General features: G+C 40.8%; 1 protein-coding gene and 1 pseudogene across 1 annotated transcript; both read left to right on the top strand.

Annotated features, from left to right (window-relative positions):
* The first annotated feature begins 1248 nt into the window (after nucleotides 1-1248).
* On the top strand, nucleotides 1249-8195 carry LOC146449616 (uncharacterized). Its single transcript, XM_085101933.1, has one exon. The coding sequence runs from the start codon at nucleotides 1545-1547 to the stop codon at nucleotides 8193-8195; it is 6651 nt and encodes a 2216-aa protein (XP_084958059.1). The 5' UTR covers nucleotides 1249-1544.
* A 2782-nt stretch (nucleotides 8196-10977) lies between these two features.
* The window catches only part of LOC146449615 (uncharacterized), a 42866-nt pseudogene continuing 33663 nt past the window's right edge, over nucleotides 10978-20180 (top strand).

Here is a 20180-nt window from a genome sequence, read left to right as displayed (position 1 = left end):
AATGTAAGAATGACTAACCCCCGAACGTAAAAAAACTAACCCCGAAACGTAAAAATAATAAACCGCCAAACGTAAAAATGATCAACCTCCAAACATAAGAAAACTATCCTCCAAACGTAAGAAGGACTAACCCCCCAATTAAAGAAAACCAAGTCTTAACCTAAGAATGACTAACCCCCAAATGTAAAAATAACTAACCCCCAGACGTAACAATGACTCACCCTCAAACTTAAAAAAAATAACCCCTAAACGTAAGAATAACTAACCCCCAAACGTAAGAAAACTAACCCGCAAACCTAAGAATGACTCACCCCCAAACGTAAAAAAACTAACCCCAAAACGTAAGAATGACTAACCCCCAAACGTAAGAACGACAAACCGCCAAATGTAAGAATGACTAACCCCCAAACCTAGGAAAACTAACCCCCAAACGTAAGAATAAATAACCCCCAAATGTAAGAAAACTAACCTCCAAACGAAAAAAGGATTAACACCCAAACGTAAGAATAACTAATCCCAAACGTAAGAATAACTAACCCCCAAACGTAAGAAAACTAACCCCTAAACGTAAGAATGACTAACCCTCAAACGTAAGAATGACAAACCCCCAAACCTAAGAAAACTAACCCCAAAACGTAAGAATGACGAACCCCCAAACGTAAGAATGACAAATCCCCAAAACGGCAGAATGACTAACCCCAAAAGTAAGAATCACAAAACCCCCAAAGGTAAGAATAACTAACCCCGAAACGTAGGAAAACTAACACCCAAACGTGAAAATAACTAACACCCAAACGTTAGAATGACTAACCTCCAAACGTAAGAATAACTAACTCCCAAACGTAAGAATAACTAATCCCAAGCGTAAGAATAACTAACCCCCAAACCTAAGATGACTAACCCCCAAACGTAAGAAAAGTAACCCAAAAACGAAAGAATAACTAACCCCCAAACGTAATAATATCTAACCCCAAAACGTAAAAGTGACTAACCCCAAAACGTAAGAAAACTAACCCCAAACGTAACAATAACTAATCCCAAACGTAAGAATAACTAACCCCCAAACCTAAGAAACTTAACCCCCAAACCTAAGAATGACTAACCCCCAAACGTAAGAATGACAAACCCCCAAACGTAAGAAAAGTAACCCCCAAACGTATGAATAACTAACCCGCAAACGTAAGAAAACTAACCCCCAAACGTAATAATATCTAACCCCAAAACGTAAAAGTGACTGTTACTGCTGGGCTTCGCGTTTCCCAGCTGGGTCCCCTGCGCAGACATTTAGTTTCGGGCATGCGCATAGGTGGCCTTTAATGTTTACCACGAGGGCCACCGAGTTTTTACCTCAATTTTAAGTTCACTAAGGTTTATTAGTTTTCACGGTTTGTACGGCAGTTAAGTTGATTTTTATTAAGGCCCATCGGTGTAACTGGAATTGCGAGTTTGTCTCACGGTGCCTCGTGTCGAAATAAACGTTGAAATTTACGGCTGGTTTACATTCGCATCTACAGTAAAAACTCGACCTCAAGCATGGTTTGTCGATGGATGTGTGGCTTACAAGGATAAATACGGTTTACTTGGTTTTTCTATTGCAACTTTCACGGATAATTACGGGCATGGAAAACGAAAACATGGAATCTACAATGGCTTATGGTGAAGAAGGAATTTTCAAAGGTTATCGTTCGCGTTCGCCTTCAATTGACACGGCTTCGTTTCGCGCCATTTCACCGCTTAACACTCCACCGACGGATGCGGCATCAAAAATACGGCTTCATGATTCAGTTAAGGTTCAAGGTTCACTGAATATGGAGGAGAAATCGACGGAGAATGGTGCCGCGGAGTTAGAATCGGGCGCAAGGAAGAAAATTACAACGGATAAAGGTAAACAGTACGAGATACAAAGGTTAAAAGAGCGTAGAACTGTGGCTCTTCGCCACGTGACTAGGCAGATAAACAAAATGAAGCCTCTTCTTGTTGATCTTAACAATTTTGAGTTTGTGTCATCTGAAACGGAAGGTTTAAACAATTTACTTGTCAAGCTACAAGTTGCTCAGGATAATTTCCTCGAAGTGTTAGAGAATGAATCAGATATTGCCAGTGCTAATTCATGGTATGAAGTTCATGATGGAGATGTGTTTAAGTTTAAACAGTCCGTCTGTGAATATTTGTCTAAGGCGAAAGAGCTTCAGTCTGCTGAATTAAATTCTGCTGCTTCTAACAAGTCTCATCGCTCTAGAAAGTCTAATCACTCTGGACGTTCTAATTTGTCTTCACTTTCATCTAATGCGAAATTGATAAAAGCCAAGACTAGGGTTGCAGCTTTAGAAGTTGAGACAGCTTTTCTGAAGGAAAAACAGGCACTGAAAATGGCAGAGGAACAATTGGAGCTTAGGAAAAGTCTAGCTAAGGCAAAGGAAGAAGAAAGGATTTATAAACAAATGAACAGTGAAGAGTGGGTTTCCACACCTACATGTTTACAGACACAAAAGCTTCCAATATTCCCAGTGTCCAGTCTACTCCCAGCCAACATTACGAAGGATACAAACATTACCTCCCTGTCAACCCCAGGATCGGTTGTAACGATGACAACGGCAGCAATGGTGACTAGTTCATCCTCATCAAACGCCATTCCAATTTTAGAACCTGCTTCAAAGTCTCTTAAAGCACATTCTTCTGGCAATCATGTCTCAGGGCACCAGTACCCCACTAAAGCAAATCCTCTTAGTGGATATACTACAGAGCAAACAGGCCCCATTTACACAAGCCCAATGACAGCATGCAGATCAGGAAATTCAGGCTTTGACTTTGAAACCCATGTAGACATTGTGACTCCTGGGTGTGTAGTGAACACCACTGAAATTCCCACAAGTGCACATATTTCATCAACTCAACCCCATTTCATAGACGGGCATGCAGTTGTGTATTCTATCAGAGATCAATCACAGGGGATCCCACAGACACCCCAACGTGTTTATAGCCCTCCAAGTCGTTCAGCAAGTTTGTCTGTTAATCCCTTGACAGTCCAGGACAATACCTTTCAAGATATTGTAGACATTCAAAGAAAGCAGACGGAATTGTCTCGGATTATGGTTTCCCAGCAAGCAAGGAGCCTTCTTCCATCAACTGAGCCTCCAATGTTTTACGGTGACGCTATGGAATTTCCTGCATTTATGACTGCCTTTGAGTCTTTGATTGAATCAAAGGTTGAAGACTCCTGTGAAAGGCTGTATTTTCTGGGTCAGTACACTTCTGGTAAAGCTAAAGAAGTTATTAATGGTTGTCTTCAGAGAAAATCAGAAGGATCCTACAAAGAAGCCAAGGGACTGCTAAAGAGACAGTTTGGAGATCCATTCAAGATTGCAAATGCTCACATCACAAAACTGTCTTCATGGCAACCAATCAGAGCAAACGATGGCTCAGCTCTCCAAAATTTCTCTATTGCTCTGGACCAAGCAAAGTCTGCTATGAAAGGCATGTCTCACATGGATGATTTGAACACAGCTCATGTACTGCGACAGCTTTGGGAAAAGTTACCAAGGCATCTACGAAGCAAATGGACTGAAAGGAACAATAAGACCAAGATTGAAAAAGGAAGGATAGCTGACTTTGAGGAGTTCTCACAATTTGTCCGCAAACAGGCTGAGCTTGCCACAGATCCTGTATTCTCAGAAGAAAATGTTACCAAACCTCATCATGATGAGAAAGACAAAGGCACTCATGTCAAATTCAGACGAAGGCCACGTAGCAGAGGAAAAGGAACAAGCCTTGCCACGGGATTAAAGAAGGAAGGTAGAAAGGAGCAGTCCACGTCGTGTTCCTTATGCAAAAGGCCTCACAACCTAAATGATTGTGAACAGTTTTTAAAGAAAACTCTAACTGAGCGACGGGAGTTTGTAGTGGAGAAGAAACTGTGCTTTGGTTGCTTTAGTGATCAGCACATTGCTAAAAACTGCAAGGAGCGGCAGACATGTAAGACTTGCAAAAGGCCACACCCCACATCGCTACACGACTATGATTGGGCAAAGAAGATCAGCAACGACAGTGATAATCAACCTGGAGCTGAACCTCGGGTTAGCAGCAACCGCACTGCCATCTGTAACGTCACGGAAGCTGGAGATGTACCTATCAACATGGGTATATTACCAGTTCACTTGTTTCACAAGAGTGATCCAGCAAAGAAGATAAAAGTCTATGCACTGCTAGACAACGCCAGTGGTGGGACGTTTGTGAGTGAGAAGTCAATGAAGGCACTCGGCATTGAGGGAAATGACACTGACCTTATCCTTACTACGATTCACGGAACGAGCAGTGTTACCACAAAGGCCATTGAAGGATTGGTGGTAGCCAACATTAAAGAAGAGGACGTGATCTTGGACCTACCTAGAACGTTTACGCGGCATGTGATTCCAGCAGACCGCAATGAAATACCTCGACCTGACGTAATCTGCAAGATGTCTCATTTGAAGAAAATCAGTGCAGAGATACCCCCCTACATGGCAGACATCGAAGTGGGTCTGCTTATTGGATTGAATTGCCCAAGTGCCCTACGTCCAAGAGAAATCGTTTACGGCAAAGATTCAGACCCGTACGCAGTTCGGTCACTCCTCGGATGGTACGTCAACGGGCCCCTCTGTAATCCACAGCCGAGTAGCCAGATTACATGCAACCGAATCAATCTTAGCCCTGAAGATACTATAATTACCCCTCGGGGATATGTAGTCACACAGAGAAAGGTGAAGGAGCGGATAACTCCACAAGCAGTTAGTCAGATGTTTGACTTGGACTTCTCTGAACGAGAAAAGGGGACAGCAATGTCACGTGAAGACATCAAGTTCTGCGAAACGGTGGAGAGCGGCATCGTTCATCTCGATGACCTGCATTATGAGATGCCCCTCCCATTTAAGCATCAGAACGTTCAGCTCCCTAACAACTATGCACAAGCAGAAAAGCGTCTGACTGGCCTAAAAAGGCGTCTGAAGGCCGATGACAGATATTGTGCGGATTACTGCAGTTTTATGGCTGATATCATCTCCAAAGGATATGCTCGCAAGGTGAATGACGAGTTCAAAGATGAGGTTGGAAGAATCTGGTACCTTCCTCATCATGGGATCTATCATCCGCAGAAGTCGAAAGTACGAGTGGTGTTCGATTGTTCGGCCACATTTGAAGGACAGTCCTTGAATGACAAGCTTCTTCAGGGACCGGATCTTACAAGTAACCTCCTTGGCGTGCTAACCAGATTTCGCCAGGAGAAGTATGCCTTTATGGCGGACATCGAGAAGATGTTCTTTCAAGTGAGAGTTAGAAAGGAAGATCAAAGTTTCCTCAGATTTTTGTGGTGGCCAAATGGAGACTTGGAGCAGAAAGCCGAAGAGTATTGTATGACTGTGCACCTCTTCGGTGCAGTATCATCTCCTGCATGTGCCAACTATGCACTTCAGCGTACAGCAGATGACGACGAAGACAACTATGGAACTGAGGTAGCCAACACCCTTAGAAGGAACTTCTATGTGGATGATGTCCTAAAATCTGCAAGCACCGAAGACAAAGCTATTGATCTAGCGAAGGACGTCAAGGCAGTTTGCAGGAATGGGGGATTCAACTTGACTAAGTTTGTGGGCAACACTGAACGCATCATTAACTCAATTCCTGACGAGCACAGAGCAGAGAATGTGAAGAGCCTTGCACTTGGCCAAGATAAGTTGCCCATTGAAAGAGCGCTAGGAGTCATTTGGTGCATCAAATCAGATACGTTCAACTTCAGGATTGAACTTAAGGATAAGCCTTGCACACGTAGAGGCATCCTTTCAACGATTAGTTCCATCTACGACCCCTTAGGTTTCATCGCTCCGGTAGTACTTGTTGGAAAGAAGATATTGCAAGACATCTGTCAGTCTAACAGCTGGGATGAACCCGTTGACGATGCAACCAAAAGCAGATGGGAAAAATGGCGGAATGAACTTTGCTTACTTGAAAGTTTAAAAGTGCCAAGAAGTTTCAAACCCGCGGAATTCGGAAAGATTGTGTCGGCACAGCTCCACTGTATGTCCGATGCTTCGACGTGTGGGTATGGACAGTGCTCATATTTGAGACTTGAAGACGAGAGCGGGAAGGTACATGTGTCGTTTGTTATGGGAAAGGCCCGCGTAACACCGAAGAAGGTAGTCAGTATCCCGAGATTGGAATTGGCCGCTGCCACAATTTCTGTCAATATTGGTGACAAGTTAAAGGATGAATTGGAGTATGAGGACATAAAGGACTACTACTGGACGGACAGTAAAGTGGTCTTAGGCTTTATAAGTAATGAATCTCGTCGTTTTCATACCTACGTAGCCAACAGAGTTCAGCTTATCCACGAGCACACTACACCTTCACAATGGCACTATGTGGAAACTGCATTGAATACTGCTGACGAAGGGTCGAGAGGTATGTCTCCAAAGGACTTTGTTGAGAAAGCGGCATGGATCACGGGTCCTGACTTCCTGAAAGAACCTGTAAAGAGCTGGCTGAAGGAAGAAACGTATGAAGACCACGTGAATCCAGATTCCCCGGAAGTCAAAAATGTCAAGGTTAACATAAGCACGGTGAAAGAGAGCAGTGATATTGTCAAGAGACTTCGACGATTCTCCAGTTGGTTTAAAGCAAAGATGGCTGTAGCACTTTGCCTGAAATACAAGAGACATCTGAGAGATAGAGTCCTAGCCAAGAGAAAAGTGTCCAGCGGTTTGGCATCTGATGAAGGACCTGCCGGACGTAAGGATGTCAATTCTACACTAGTCAACGTAGCTGACTTAGAAGAAGCAGAAATGGAGATCATAAAGCACGTACAAAGAAATGAGTTCCCGTCAGAAATTAAAAGTCTGCAAGACGTTCAAGAGAAAGGTGTCTACGGTAGTCGTAAGTCAGACAAAGAAAAGAAAGCCCTGTTTAGGAAGACAAGTTCTCTCCGCATGTTGGATCCAGTTCTAGACAGTGATGGTGTTATGAGAGTTGGTGGAAGAATACGGAAGGCCAATCTGCCCCCCACTCTAAAGAACCCTGTGATCCTACCAAAGTCAAGCCACATTAGTTCACTGATTATCAGCCATGTTCATGAAAGAACACATCATAGCGGAAGAGGGATAACTTTGAACGAGCTTCGTTCCTGTGGCTATTGGATTGTTAGCGGAAATGCGATGGTCAGGCAGTTTATTTCTAAATGTGTGACATGTCGTCACCTTCGAGGGAGCCAAGGAGAACAGAAAATGGCAGATTTGCCAAAGTCGCGCGTAGAGCCAACGCCACCCTTTACCTATTGTGGGGTCGACTACTTTGGCCCTTGGCACGTCCAACGAGGAAGATCTGTCGTGAAGAGATACGGAGCCTTGTTTACTTGCTTAGCAAGTAGAGCAGTACACATAGAGGTGGCGGATTCTTTGGAAACGGATTCGTTTATAAATGCACTCAGACGTTTCATCTGTAGACGGGGATCGGTCAGGGAAATCCGCTGCGATAGAGGAACAAATTTCATTGGTGCAGAAGCAGAACTCAAGAAAGCTATTGAAGAAATGGATGACCAGGAGATCAAAGCGGAACTCCTTAAGGAAAGCATCGATTGGATTAAAAACCCTGCATCTGCTAGCAATTTTGGTGGTGTCTGGGAAAGACAAATCAGGTCAATCAGAAATGTCATGAATGGTCTCATCAGAGAACATGGTAGTCGTCTGGACGAAGACTCGTTGAGGACCTTCCTTTGCGAAGCCGAATACACGATCAACAACAGACCTCTGACAGTGGAGACCCTCAGCGACCCACATTCTGCACTACCATTATCACCAAGTATGCTGCTTACAGGAAAGACAAGACTTGTGCTGCCCCCGCCTGGAGAATTCAAGAGAGAAGACATGTACTGCAGAAAGATGTGGCGGCGTACACAGCATATGGCTCAAGAATTCTGGTCAAGATGGTGTAAAGAATATCTGCAGCAGTTACAAGCAAGAAACAAGTGGATTCGGCCACGAAGAAATTTTCAGGTCGGAGATGTTGTGTTGTTGAAAGAAAACCAGTCTCCTAGAAACAGATGGCCCATGGCTAAAGTGGTGGAGACTCGCCCCGATGATCAGGATCAAGTACGTTCGGTGACAGTGTTGACAAGTAATGGATCCAGACTGGAAAGACCTGTTAACAAGCTTGTGCTGCTCTTAGAAGCGTGAGAGACCGGGATTCCCCGACGAGGAGCCTGAGGAGCCAGAACTTTGTTAAGAAAGAGATTTACAGTGAAAGAAACTTTAAGTGTTTTCACTAAGCATGGAACATTGACATTGTGTTTGCTAAAGATTAGTTCCTTTTTGTAGAAAATGTTGGACATTTTGGGGAGCCATGTTACTGCTGGGCTTCGCGTTTCCCAGCTGGGTCCCCTGCGCAGACATTTAGTTTCGGGCATGCGCATAGGTGGCCTTTAATGTTTACCACGAGGGCCACCGAGTTTTTACCTCAGTTTTAAGTTCACTAAGGTTTATTAGTTTTCACGGTTTGTACGGCAGTTAAGTTGATTTTTATTAAGGCCCATCGGTGTAACTGGAATTGCGAGTTTGTCTCACGGTGCCTCGTGTCGAAATAAACGTTGAAATTTACGGCTGGTTTACATTCGCATCTACAGTGACTAACCCCAAAACGTAAGAAAACTAACCCCAAACGTAACAATAACTAATCCCAAACGTAAGAATAACTAACCCCCAAACCTAAGAAACTTAACCCCCAAACCTAAGAATGACTAACCCCCAAACGTAAGAATGACAAACCCCCAAACGTAAGAAAAGTAACCCCCAAACGTATGAATAACTAACCCGCAAACGTAAGAAAACTAACCCCCAAACGTAATAATAACTAACCCCAAAACGTAAGAATGACTAACCCCCAAACGTAAGAATAACTAACCCCCACACGTAAGAAAAGTAATCCGCAAACGTAAGAATGACAAATCCCCAAACGTAGGAAAGCTAACCCCCAAACGTAAGACTGACTAACCCCCAAACGTAGCAAAACTAACCCCCAAACGTAAGAATAACTAACCCCCAAACGTAAAAGAACTAATCCCCAATTGTAAGAGTGACAAACCCCCAAACGTAAGAATGACTAACCCCCAAATGTAAAAATAACTAATTCCCAAACGTAACAATGACTCACCCTCAAACGTAAAAAAAACTAACCCCAAAACGTAAAAATAATTAACCCCCAAACGAAAGAAATCAATCTCCAAACCCCACACAAGAGTGACAATGACTAACCCCAAACGTAAGTAAAACTAACCCACAAACATAAGAAAACTAACCCCCAAACGTAAGAATAACTAACCCCCAAACGTAAGAATGACTCACCCCCAACCGTAAAAAAACGAACCCCAAAACATACGAATGACTAACCACCAAACGTAAGAATGACTAACCCTTAAAATTTTAAATGACTACCCCCAAACCTAAGAAAACTAACCCCCAGAAGTAAAAATGACAAGCCCCCAAACGTAACAAAACTAACCTCCAAATGTAACAAGTACTAACCCCCAAACGTAAAGAAACAAACCCCTAAAGGTAAGATTGACTAACCCCCAAACGTAAGAATAACTAACCCCCAAACGTAAGAAAACTAACCTCCAAACATAAGAATAACTAACCCCCAATCGGAAAAAAAACTAACCCCAACCGTAAGAATAACTAACCCCCAGACGTAAGAAAACTAACGCCCAAACGTAATAATAAGTAACCACCAAACGTAAGTAAGACTTTTTCCCAAACGTAAAAAAACAACCCCCCAAACGTAAGAACACTAATCTTCAAACGTAAGAATAACTAACCCCCAAACGTAAGAATGACAAACTTCCAAACGTACGAAAACTAACCCCCACACATAAGACTGACTAACCGTTAAATGTAAGAAAACTAACCTTTAAACGTAAGTCTGACTAACTCGCAAATGTAAGAAAACTAAGCACGAAACGTAAGAATGACTTACCCCCTAAAGTAAGAATGACTAACCCTTTAACGTAAGAAAACTAACACTCAAACGTAAGACTCACTAACCCCCAAACGTAAGAATGACTCACCCCCAAACGTAAAAATCACAATTCCCCAAACATACAAAAATTAACCCCCAAACGTAGGAGAACTAACAACCAAACGTAAGACTAACTAGCCCCCAAACGTACGAATACTAACCCCCAAACGTAAGATTGAATCCCCCACAAACAAAAACAACTAACCCCAAAACGTAAGAATGTTTAACCCCCAAACGTTAGAATGACTAACCCCCAAATGTAAGAATGACTAACCCCCAAGCTTAAGAAAACTAACCCCCAAAACGTAAGAATGACAAACCCCCAAACGTAAGAAAACTAACCCCAAAAGTTAAGAATAACTAACCCCCAAACGTAACAAAACTAACCTCCAAAGGTAAAAAGGAAAAACGCCAAACAAAAGAAAACTACCCCCCAAACGTAAGAATGAAAAAACCAAGCATACGAAAATTAACCCCCAAACGTAGGAAAACTAAACCCCAAACGTAACAATGACTAACCCCAAAACGTAAAAATAACTAACCCCCAAACGTAAGAAAACTAACCCCCAAACGTAAGAATAACTAACCCCCAAACGTAAGAATGACTAACCCCCAAACGTAAGACTGACTAAATCACAAATGTAAGAAAATTAAGCCCCAAACGTAAGAATAACTCACCCCCAAAAGTAAGAATGACAAATTCTTAAACGTAAGAATGACTCACCCCCAAACGTAAGAAATCTCACCCCCAAACGTAAGAAAACTAACCCCCAAACGTAAAAGAACTAATCCCCAATTGTAAGAGTGACAAACCCCCAAACGTAACAATGACTCACCCTCAAACGTAAAAAAAACTAACCCCAAAACGTAAAAATAATTAACCCCCAAACGTAAGAAATCCAATCTCCAAACGTAAGAATGACTAAACCCCACACAAGAGTGACAATGACTAACCCCAAACGTAAGTAAAACTAACCCACAAACATAAGAAAACTAACCCCCAAACGTAAGAATAACTAACCCCCAAACGTAAGAATGACTCACCCCCAACCGTAAAAAAACAAACCCCAAAACATAAGAATGACTAACCACCAAACGTAAGAATGACTAACCCTTAAAATTTTAAATGACTACCCCCAAACCTAAGAAAACTAACCCCCAGAAGTAAAAATGACAAGCCCCCAAACGTAACAAAACTAACCTCCAAATGTAAAAAGTACTAACCCCCAAACGTAAAGAAACAAACCCCTAAAGGTAAGATTGACTAACCCCCAAACGTAAGAATAACTAACCCCCAAACGTAAGAAAACTAACCTCCAAACATAAGAATAACTAACCCCCAAACGTAAAAAACCTAACCCCCAAACGTAAGAAAACTAACCCCCAAACGTCAGAATGACTAACCCAAAAACGAAAGAATGACTAAACTCAAACGTAAGAAAACTAACCCCAAAACGTAAGAATAAGTAACCCCCAAACGCAAGAATGACAAACCCCCAAACGTAAGACTGAGTAATCCCTAAACGTAAGAAAACTAACCCCCAAACTTAAGACTGACTAACCCCCAAACGTCAGAATGACAAACTCCCAAAAGTAGGAAAACTTACCCTCAAACGTAAGACCGACTAACCCCCAAATAAACGATACTAAGCCCCAAAAGTAAGAATAACTCACCCCCAAACTTAAAAAAAAACTTACCCCCAGACGTAAGAATGACTAACCTTTAAACGTAAGAAAACTAACCACCAAACGTAAGAATGACTAACCCCTAAATGTAAGAACGAATTACCCCCAAACGTAAGAAGACTAACCCCTCAAACTTAAGAATGATATACCCCTTAACGTAAGAAAACTAACCTCTAAACGTAAGAATAAGTAACCTCCAAACGTAAGAAAACTAACCTCCAAACATAAGAATAACTAACCCCCAAAAGTAAGAAAACTAACCCCCAAAAGTAAGAATGACTAACCCCCAAACGTAAAAAAACTAACTCCTAACCGTAAGAATGACTAACCCCCAAACTTAAGAAAACTAACCCCCAAACATAAGGATGACTTACCCCCAACCGTGAGAATGATTAACCCCCAAAAATAAGAAAACTAACCTCCGAACGTAAGAATAACTAACCCCAAAACGTAAAAAAACTAACCCCAAAACGTAAGAATAACTAACCCCCAAACGTAAAAAAAGAATACCTCAAAACAAAACAAAACTAACCCCAAAATGTGAGAATAACTCACCACCAAATGTATGAATGGCTAACCTCCAAACTTAACAAAACTAACCCCCAAACGTAAGAATGACTAACCCCTAAATGTAAGAATGACTAACCCCAAAACGTAAGAAAACTAACCCCCAAACTTTAAAAAACTAACCCCAACAAGTAAGAATGACTAACCCCCAAACGTAAGAATGACTAACTCCCAATTATAAAGAATAACTCACCCCCAAACATAAAAAAGACTAACCCTAAACAAAAGAAAACTAACCCTTGAAGGTAACAATGAAAAACCAACAAAAGTAATAATGACAAACCCTCAAACATAGGAAAATTAATCCCCAAACGTAGGAAAACTAACCCTCTGACGTAACAGAAACTAACCCCAAAACGTAAAAAAAATCCCCAAACGTAAATATAAGTAACCCCCAAATTAAGAAAACTAACCCCCAAACGTAAGAAAAATAACCCCCAAACGTGAGAATAACTCAAACGTAAGACCGACTAACCCCCAAATAAACGATACTAAGCCCCAAAAGTAAGAATAACTCACCCCCAAACTTAAAAAAAAACTTACCCCCAGACGTAAGAATGACTAACCTTTAAACGTAAGAAAACTAACCACCAAACGTAAGAATGACTAACCCCTAAATGTAAGAATGAATTATCCCCAAACGTAAGAAGACTAACCCCTCAAACTTAAGAATGATATACCCCTTAACGTAAGAAAACTAACCTCTAAACGTAAGAATAAGTAACCTCCAAACGTAAGAAAACTAACCTCCAAACATAAGAATAACTAACCCCCAAAAGTAAGAAAACTAACCCCCAAAAGTAAGAATGACTAACCCCCAAACGTAAAAAAACTAACTCCTAACCGTAAGAATGACTAACCCCCAAACTTAAGAAAACTAACCCCCAAACATAAGGATGACTTACCCCCAACCGTGAGAATGATTAACCCCCAAAAATAAGAAAACTAACCTCCGAACGTAAGAATAACTAACCCCAAAACGTAAAAAAACTAACCCCAAAACGTAAGAATAACTAACCCCCAAACGTAAAAAAAGAATACCTCAAAACAAAACAAAACTAACCCCAAAATGTGAGAATAACTCACCACCAAATGTATGAATGGCTAACCTCCAAACTTAACAAAACTAACCCCCAAACGTAAGAATGACTAACCCCTAAATGTAAGAATGACTAACCCCAAAACGTAAGAAAACTAACCCCCAAACTTTAAAAAACTAACCCCAACAAGTAAGAATGACTAACCCCCAAACGTAAGAATGACTAACTCCCAATTATAAAGAATAACTCACCCCCGAACATAAAAAAGACTAACCCTAAACAAAAGAAAACTAACCCTTGAAGGTAACAATGAAAAACCGACAAAAGTAATAATGACAAACCCTCAAACATAGGAAAATTAATCCCCAAACGTAGCAAAACTAACCCTCTGACGTAACAGAAACTAACCCCCAAACGTAAAAAAAAATCCCCAAACGTAAGAATGACTAACCCCCAAACGTAAATATAAGTAACCCCCAAATTAAGAAAACTAACCCCCAAACGTAAGAAAAATAACCCCCAAACATGAGAATAACTAACCCTCGAAAGTAAGAGAAACTAACCCCCAAACGTAAAAAAAAATCCCCAAAAGTAAGAATGACTAACCCCCAAAAGTGAGAATGACTAACCCCCAAACGTAAGAAAAGTAATCCGCAAACGTAAGAATAAGTAACCCGAAAACGTAAGAGTGACAAACCCCCAAAGGTAAGACTAACTAGCCTCCAACCTTAAATTGACAAACCGCCGAACGTAGGAAAGCCAACCTTCAAACGTAAGACTGACTAACCGCCAACGTAGAAAAACTAAGCCCCAAATGTAAGAATAACTAACCCCTAAACGTAAGAAAACTAACCCCCAAACGTAAGAATAACTAACCCCCAAACGTAAGAATGATTAACCCCCAAAGGTAAGAATAACTAACCCCCAAACCTAAGAAAACTAACGCCCAAACGTAAAAATACCTAACCCCCAAACTTAAGAATGACTAACACCCAACAGTAAGAATGACTAACCTCCAAACATAGGAAAACTAACCCCCAAACGTAAGAATAACTAACCCCCAAACGTAAGAACTACTAACACCCAACAGTAAAAATGACTAACCTCCAAACATATAAAAATTAAGCCCCAAACGTAAGAATGACTAACCCCCAAACGTAAAAAGGACTCACCCTCAAACGTAAGACTGACTAACCCCCAAACGTACGAAAACTAACCCCCAAACGTAAGAATGACTTACCCCCAAACGTAAAACAACTAACCCCCAATTGTAAGAATGACAAACCCCCAAACGTAAAAAGGACTCACCCTCAAACGTAAGACTGACTAACCCCCAAACGTAAGAAAACTAACCCCTAAACGTAAGAATAACTAACCCTCAAATGTAAGAAAAGTAATCCGCAAACGTAAGAATAAGTAACCCGAAAACGTAAGAATAACAAACCCCCAAACGTAAAAATGATCAACCTCCAAACGTAAGAAAACTATCCTCCAAACGTAAGAAGGACTAACCCCCCAATGGAAGAAAACTAAGCCTTAACCTAAGAAAGACTAACCCCCAAACGTAAGAAAACTAACCAAGAAACGTAAGAATGACTAACCCCTAAATGTAAAAAAACCTAACCCCCAAACGTAACAATGACTCACCCTCAAACTTAAAAAAACTTACCCCTAAACGTAAAAAAAACTAACCCCCAAACGTAAGAAAACTAAGCCCTAAACGTAAGAATAACTAACCCCCAAACGTAAGAAAACTAACCCGAAAACGTAAGAATTACTAATTCCCAAACCTAAGAAAACTAACCCCAAAACCTAAGAATGACTAACCCCCAAACGTAAAAATGACTAACCCCAAAAGTAAGAATCACAAAACCCCCAAACGTAGGAATACTAACCCCAAACGTAAGAAAAGTAACCCCCAAACGTAGAATAACTATCCCCCAAACGTAAGAAAAGTTATCCGCAAACGTAAGAATAAGTAACCCGAAAACGTAAGAAGGACTAACCCCCCAATGTAAGAAAACTAAGCCTTAAACGTAAGAATCACTAACCCCCAAACGTAAGAAAACGAACCCCCAAACGTAAAAATGCCCAACCCCCAAATGTAAAAATACCTAACCCCCAAACATAACAATGACTCACCCAAAAACGTAAAAAAACTAACCCCAAAAGGTAAGAATAACTAACCCCCAAACGTAGAAAAACTAACCCCCAAACGTAAGAATAACTAATCCCAAACGTAAGAAAACTAATCCCCAAACGTAAGAATGACTCACCCCCAAACATAAAAAAACTAACCCCAAAACGTAAGAATGACTAACCCCCAAACGTAAGAATGACAAACTACCACATGTAAGAATGACTAACCCCCAAACCCTAGGAAAAGTAACCCCCAAACGTAAGAAAACTAACCCCCAAAGGTGAGAATGGCTAACCCTCAAACGTAAAAATAACAAACCCCCAAACATACGAAAGTTAAACCCCAAACGCAGGAAAACTAACCCAGAAACGTAAGAATAACTAACCCCCAAACGTAAGAATGACTAACCCCAAAACGTAACAACGACAAACCCCCAAACGTAAGAAAACTAACCCCCAAACGTAAAAATAACTAACCCCAAAACGTAAGAATGACCAACCCCAAAACGTAAGAAAACTAACCCCCAAACGTACGAATAACTAACCCCCATACGTAAGAGAAGTAATCCGCAAACATAAGAATAAGTAACCGGAAAACGTAAGAGTGGCAAACCACCAAAGGTAAGACTGACTACCCTCCAACCTTAAATTGACAGACCCCCAGACGTAGGAAAGTCAACCCCCAAACATAAGACTGACTAACCGCCAACGAAGAAAAAATAACCCCCAAATGTAAGAATAACTAACCCCCAAACGTAAGAATAACTAACCCCCAAACGTAAGAATGATTAACCCCCAAACGTAAGAATAACTAACCCCCAAACGTAAGAATGATTAACCCCCAAACGTAAGAATAACTAACCCCCAAACCTAAGAAAACTAACCCCCAAACGTAAAAATACCTAACCCTCAAACTTAAGAATGACTAACACCCAAAAGTAAAAATGACTAACCCCCAAACATAGGAAAACTAACCCCCAAACGTAAGAATAACTAACCCCCAAACGTAAGAACTACTAACACCCAACAGTAAGAATGACTAACCCCCAAACATATAAAAACTAACGCCAAAACGTAAGATCAACTAACCCCCAAATGTAAGAATGACTAACCCTCAAACGTAAGACTGACTAAATCCCAAATGTAAGAAAATTAAGCCCCAAACGTAAGAATGACTAACCCCCAAACGTAAAAAGGACTCACCCTCAAACGTAAGACTGACTAACCCCCAAACGTACGAAAACTAACCCCGAAATGTAAGAATGACTAACCCCCGAACGTTAAAAAAACTAACCCCGAAACGTAAAAATAATAAACCCCCAAACGTAAAAATGATCAACCTCCAAACGTAAGAAAACTATCCTCCAAATGTAAAAATGACTAACCCCCAAACCTAGGAAAACTAACCCCTAAACGTAATAATGACAAACCCCCAAACGTAAGAATAACTAACCCCCAAATGTAAGAAAACTAACCTCCAAACGTAAAAACGATTAACACCCAAACGTAAGAATAACTAATCCCCAACGTAAGAATAACAAACCCCCAAACGTAAGAAAACTAACCCCTAAACGTAAGAATGACTAACCCCCAAACGTAAGAATGACAAACCCCCAAACCTAAGAAAACTAACCCCAAAACGTAAGAATGACGAACCCCCAAACGTCAGAAAAGTAACCCCCAAACGTAAGAATGACAAATCCCCAAAACGTCAGAACGACTAACCCCAAAAGTAAGAATCACAAAACCCCCAAACGTAAGAATAACTAGCCCCCAAACGTAGGAAAACTAAATCCCAAACGTGAAAATAACTAACCCCCAAACGTTAGAATGACTAACCTCCAAACGTAAGAATAACTAACTCCCAAACGTAAGAATAACTAATCCCAAACGTAAGAATAACTAACCCCCAAACCTAAGATGACTAACCCCCAAACGTAAGAAAAGTAACCCAAAAACGAAAGAATAACTAACCCCCAAACGTAAGAAAACTAACCCCAAACAAAACAATAACTAACCCCCAAACCTAAGAAACTTAACCCCCAAACCTAAGAATGACTAACCCCCAAACGTAAGAATGACAAACCCCCAAACCTAGGAAAAGTAACCCCCAGAAGTATAAATAACTAACCCGCAAACGTAAGACAACTAACCCCCAAACGTAATAATAACTAACCCCAAAACGTAAGAATGACTAACCCCCAAACGTAAGAATAACTAACCCCCAAACGTAAGAAAAGTAATCCGCAAACGTAAGAATGACAAATCCCCAAACGTAGGAAAGCTAACCCCCAAACGTAAGACTGACTAACCCCCAAACGTAGCAAAACTAACCCCCAAACGTAAGAATAACTAACCCCCAAACTTAAGAAAGCTAACCCCTAAACGTATGAATGATTAACCCCCAGACGTAAGAAAACTAACGCCCAAACGTAATAATAAGTAACCTCCAAACGTAAGAAAGACTATTCTCCAATCGGAAAAAAAACTAACCCCCAAACGTAAGAATAACTAACCCCCAGACGTAAGAAAACTAACGCCTAAACGTAATAATAAGTAACCACCAAACGTAAGTAAGACTTTTTCCCAAACGTAAAAAAACAACCCCCCAAACGTAAGAACACTAATCTTCAAACGTAAGAATAACTAACCCCCAAACGTAAGAATGACAAACTTCGAAACGTACGAAAACTAACCCCAACACATAAGACTGACTAGCCGTTAAATGTAAGAAAACTAACCTTTAAACGTAAGTCTGACTAACTCGCAAATGTAAAAAAACTAAGCACGAAACGTAAGAATGACTTACCCCCTAAAGTAAGAATGACTAACCCTTTAAGGTAAGAAAACTAACACTCAAACGTAAGACTCACTAACCCCCAAACGTAAGAATGACTAACCCCCAAACGTAAAAATGGCAATTCCCCAAACATACAAAAATTAACCCCCAAACGTAGGAAAACTAACAACCAAACGTAAGACTAACTAGCCCCCAAACGTACGAATACTAACCCCCAAACGTAAGATTGAATCCCCCACAAACAAAAACAACTAACCCCAAAACGTAAGAATGTTTAACCCCCAAACGTTAGAATGACTAACCCCCAAATGTAAGAATGACTAACCCCCAAGCTTAAGAAAACTAACCCCCAAAACGTAAGAATGACAAACCCCCAAACGTAAGAAAACTAACCCCAAAAGTTAAGAATAACTAACCCCCAAACGTAACAAAACTAACCTCCAAAGGTAAAAAGAAAAAACGCCAAACAAAAGAAAACTACCCCCCAAACGTAACAATGAAAAAACCAAGCATACGAAAATTAACCCCCAAACGTAGGAAAACTAAACCCCAAACGTAACAATGACTAACCCCAAAACGTAAGAATAACTAACCCCCAAACGTAAGAATGACTAACCCCCAAACGTAAGACTGACTAAATCCCAAATGTAAGAAAATTAAGCCCCAAACGTAAGAATAACTCACCCCCAAAAGTAAGAATGACAAATTCTTAAACGTAAGAATGACTCACCCCCAAACGTAAGAATGACAATTCCCCAAATGTGTTAAAACTAACCCCCAAACGTCAGAATGACTAATCCAAAAACGTAAGAATGACTAACCCCAAAACGTAAGATTAACTAACCCCTTAATGTAAGAATGACGAACCCCCAAACGTAAGAATAACTAACCCCCAAACGTAAGAAAACTAAGCTCCAAACGTAAGAATAACTAACCCCCAAACGTAAGAATGATTAACCCCCAAACGTAAGAATAACTAACCCCCAAACGTAAGAATGATTAACCCCCAAACGTAAGAATAACTAACCCCCAAACCTAAGAAAACTAACCCCCAAACGTAAAAATACCTAACCCTCAAACTTAAGAATGACTAACACCCAAAAGTAAAAATGACTAACCCCCAAACATAGGAAAACTAACCCCCAAACGTAAGAATAACTAACCCCCAAACGTAAGAACTACTAACACCCAACAGTAAGAATGACTAACCCCCAAACATATAAAAACTAACGCCAAAACGTAAGATCAACTAACCCCCAAATGTAAGAATGACTAACCCTCAAACGTAAGACTGACTAAATCCCAAATGTAAGAAAATTAAGCCCCAAACGTAAGAATGACTAACCCCCAAACGTAAAAAGGACTCACCCTCAAACGTAAGACTGACTAACCCCCAAACGTACGAAAACTAACCCCGAAATGTAAGAATGACTAACCCCCGAACGTTAAAAAAACTAACCCCGAAACGTAAAAATAATAAACCCCCAAACGTAAAAATGATCAACCTCCAAACGTAAGAAAACTATCCTCCAAATGTAAAAATGACTAACCCCCAAACCTAGGAAAACTAACCCCTAAACGTAATAATGACAAACCCCCAAACGTAAGAATAACTAACCCCCAAATGTAAGAAAACTAACCTCCAAACGTAAAAACGATTAACACCCAAACGTAAGAATAACTAATCCCCAACGTAAGAATAACAAACCCCCAAACGTAAGAAAACTAACCCCTAAACGTAAGAATGACTAACCCCCAAACGTAAGAATGACAAACCCCCAAACCTAAGAAAACTAACCCCAAAACGTAAGAATGACGAACCCCCAAACGTCAGAAAAGTAACCCCCAAACGTAAGAATGACAAATCCCCAAAACGTCAGAACGACTAACCCCAAAAGTAAGAATCACAAAACCCC

Source organism: Pavona decussata, unplaced genomic scaffold (genome assembly GCF_977016875.1).
Source record: "Pavona decussata unplaced genomic scaffold, jaPavDecu1.1 SCAFFOLD_602, whole genome shotgun sequence".
NCBI lineage: Eukaryota > Metazoa > Cnidaria > Anthozoa > Scleractinia > Agariciidae > Pavona > Pavona decussata.
The sequence above is the reverse complement of the archived record's forward strand: the minus strand, read 5'-3'. Positions and strand labels throughout refer to the sequence as shown.

Excerpts from the sequence above, each read along its gene's own strand:
- LOC146449616 (XM_085101933.1), top strand. The coding sequence starts at position 1,545 with ATGGATGTGTGGCTTACAAGGATAAATACGGTTTACTTGGTTTTTCTA.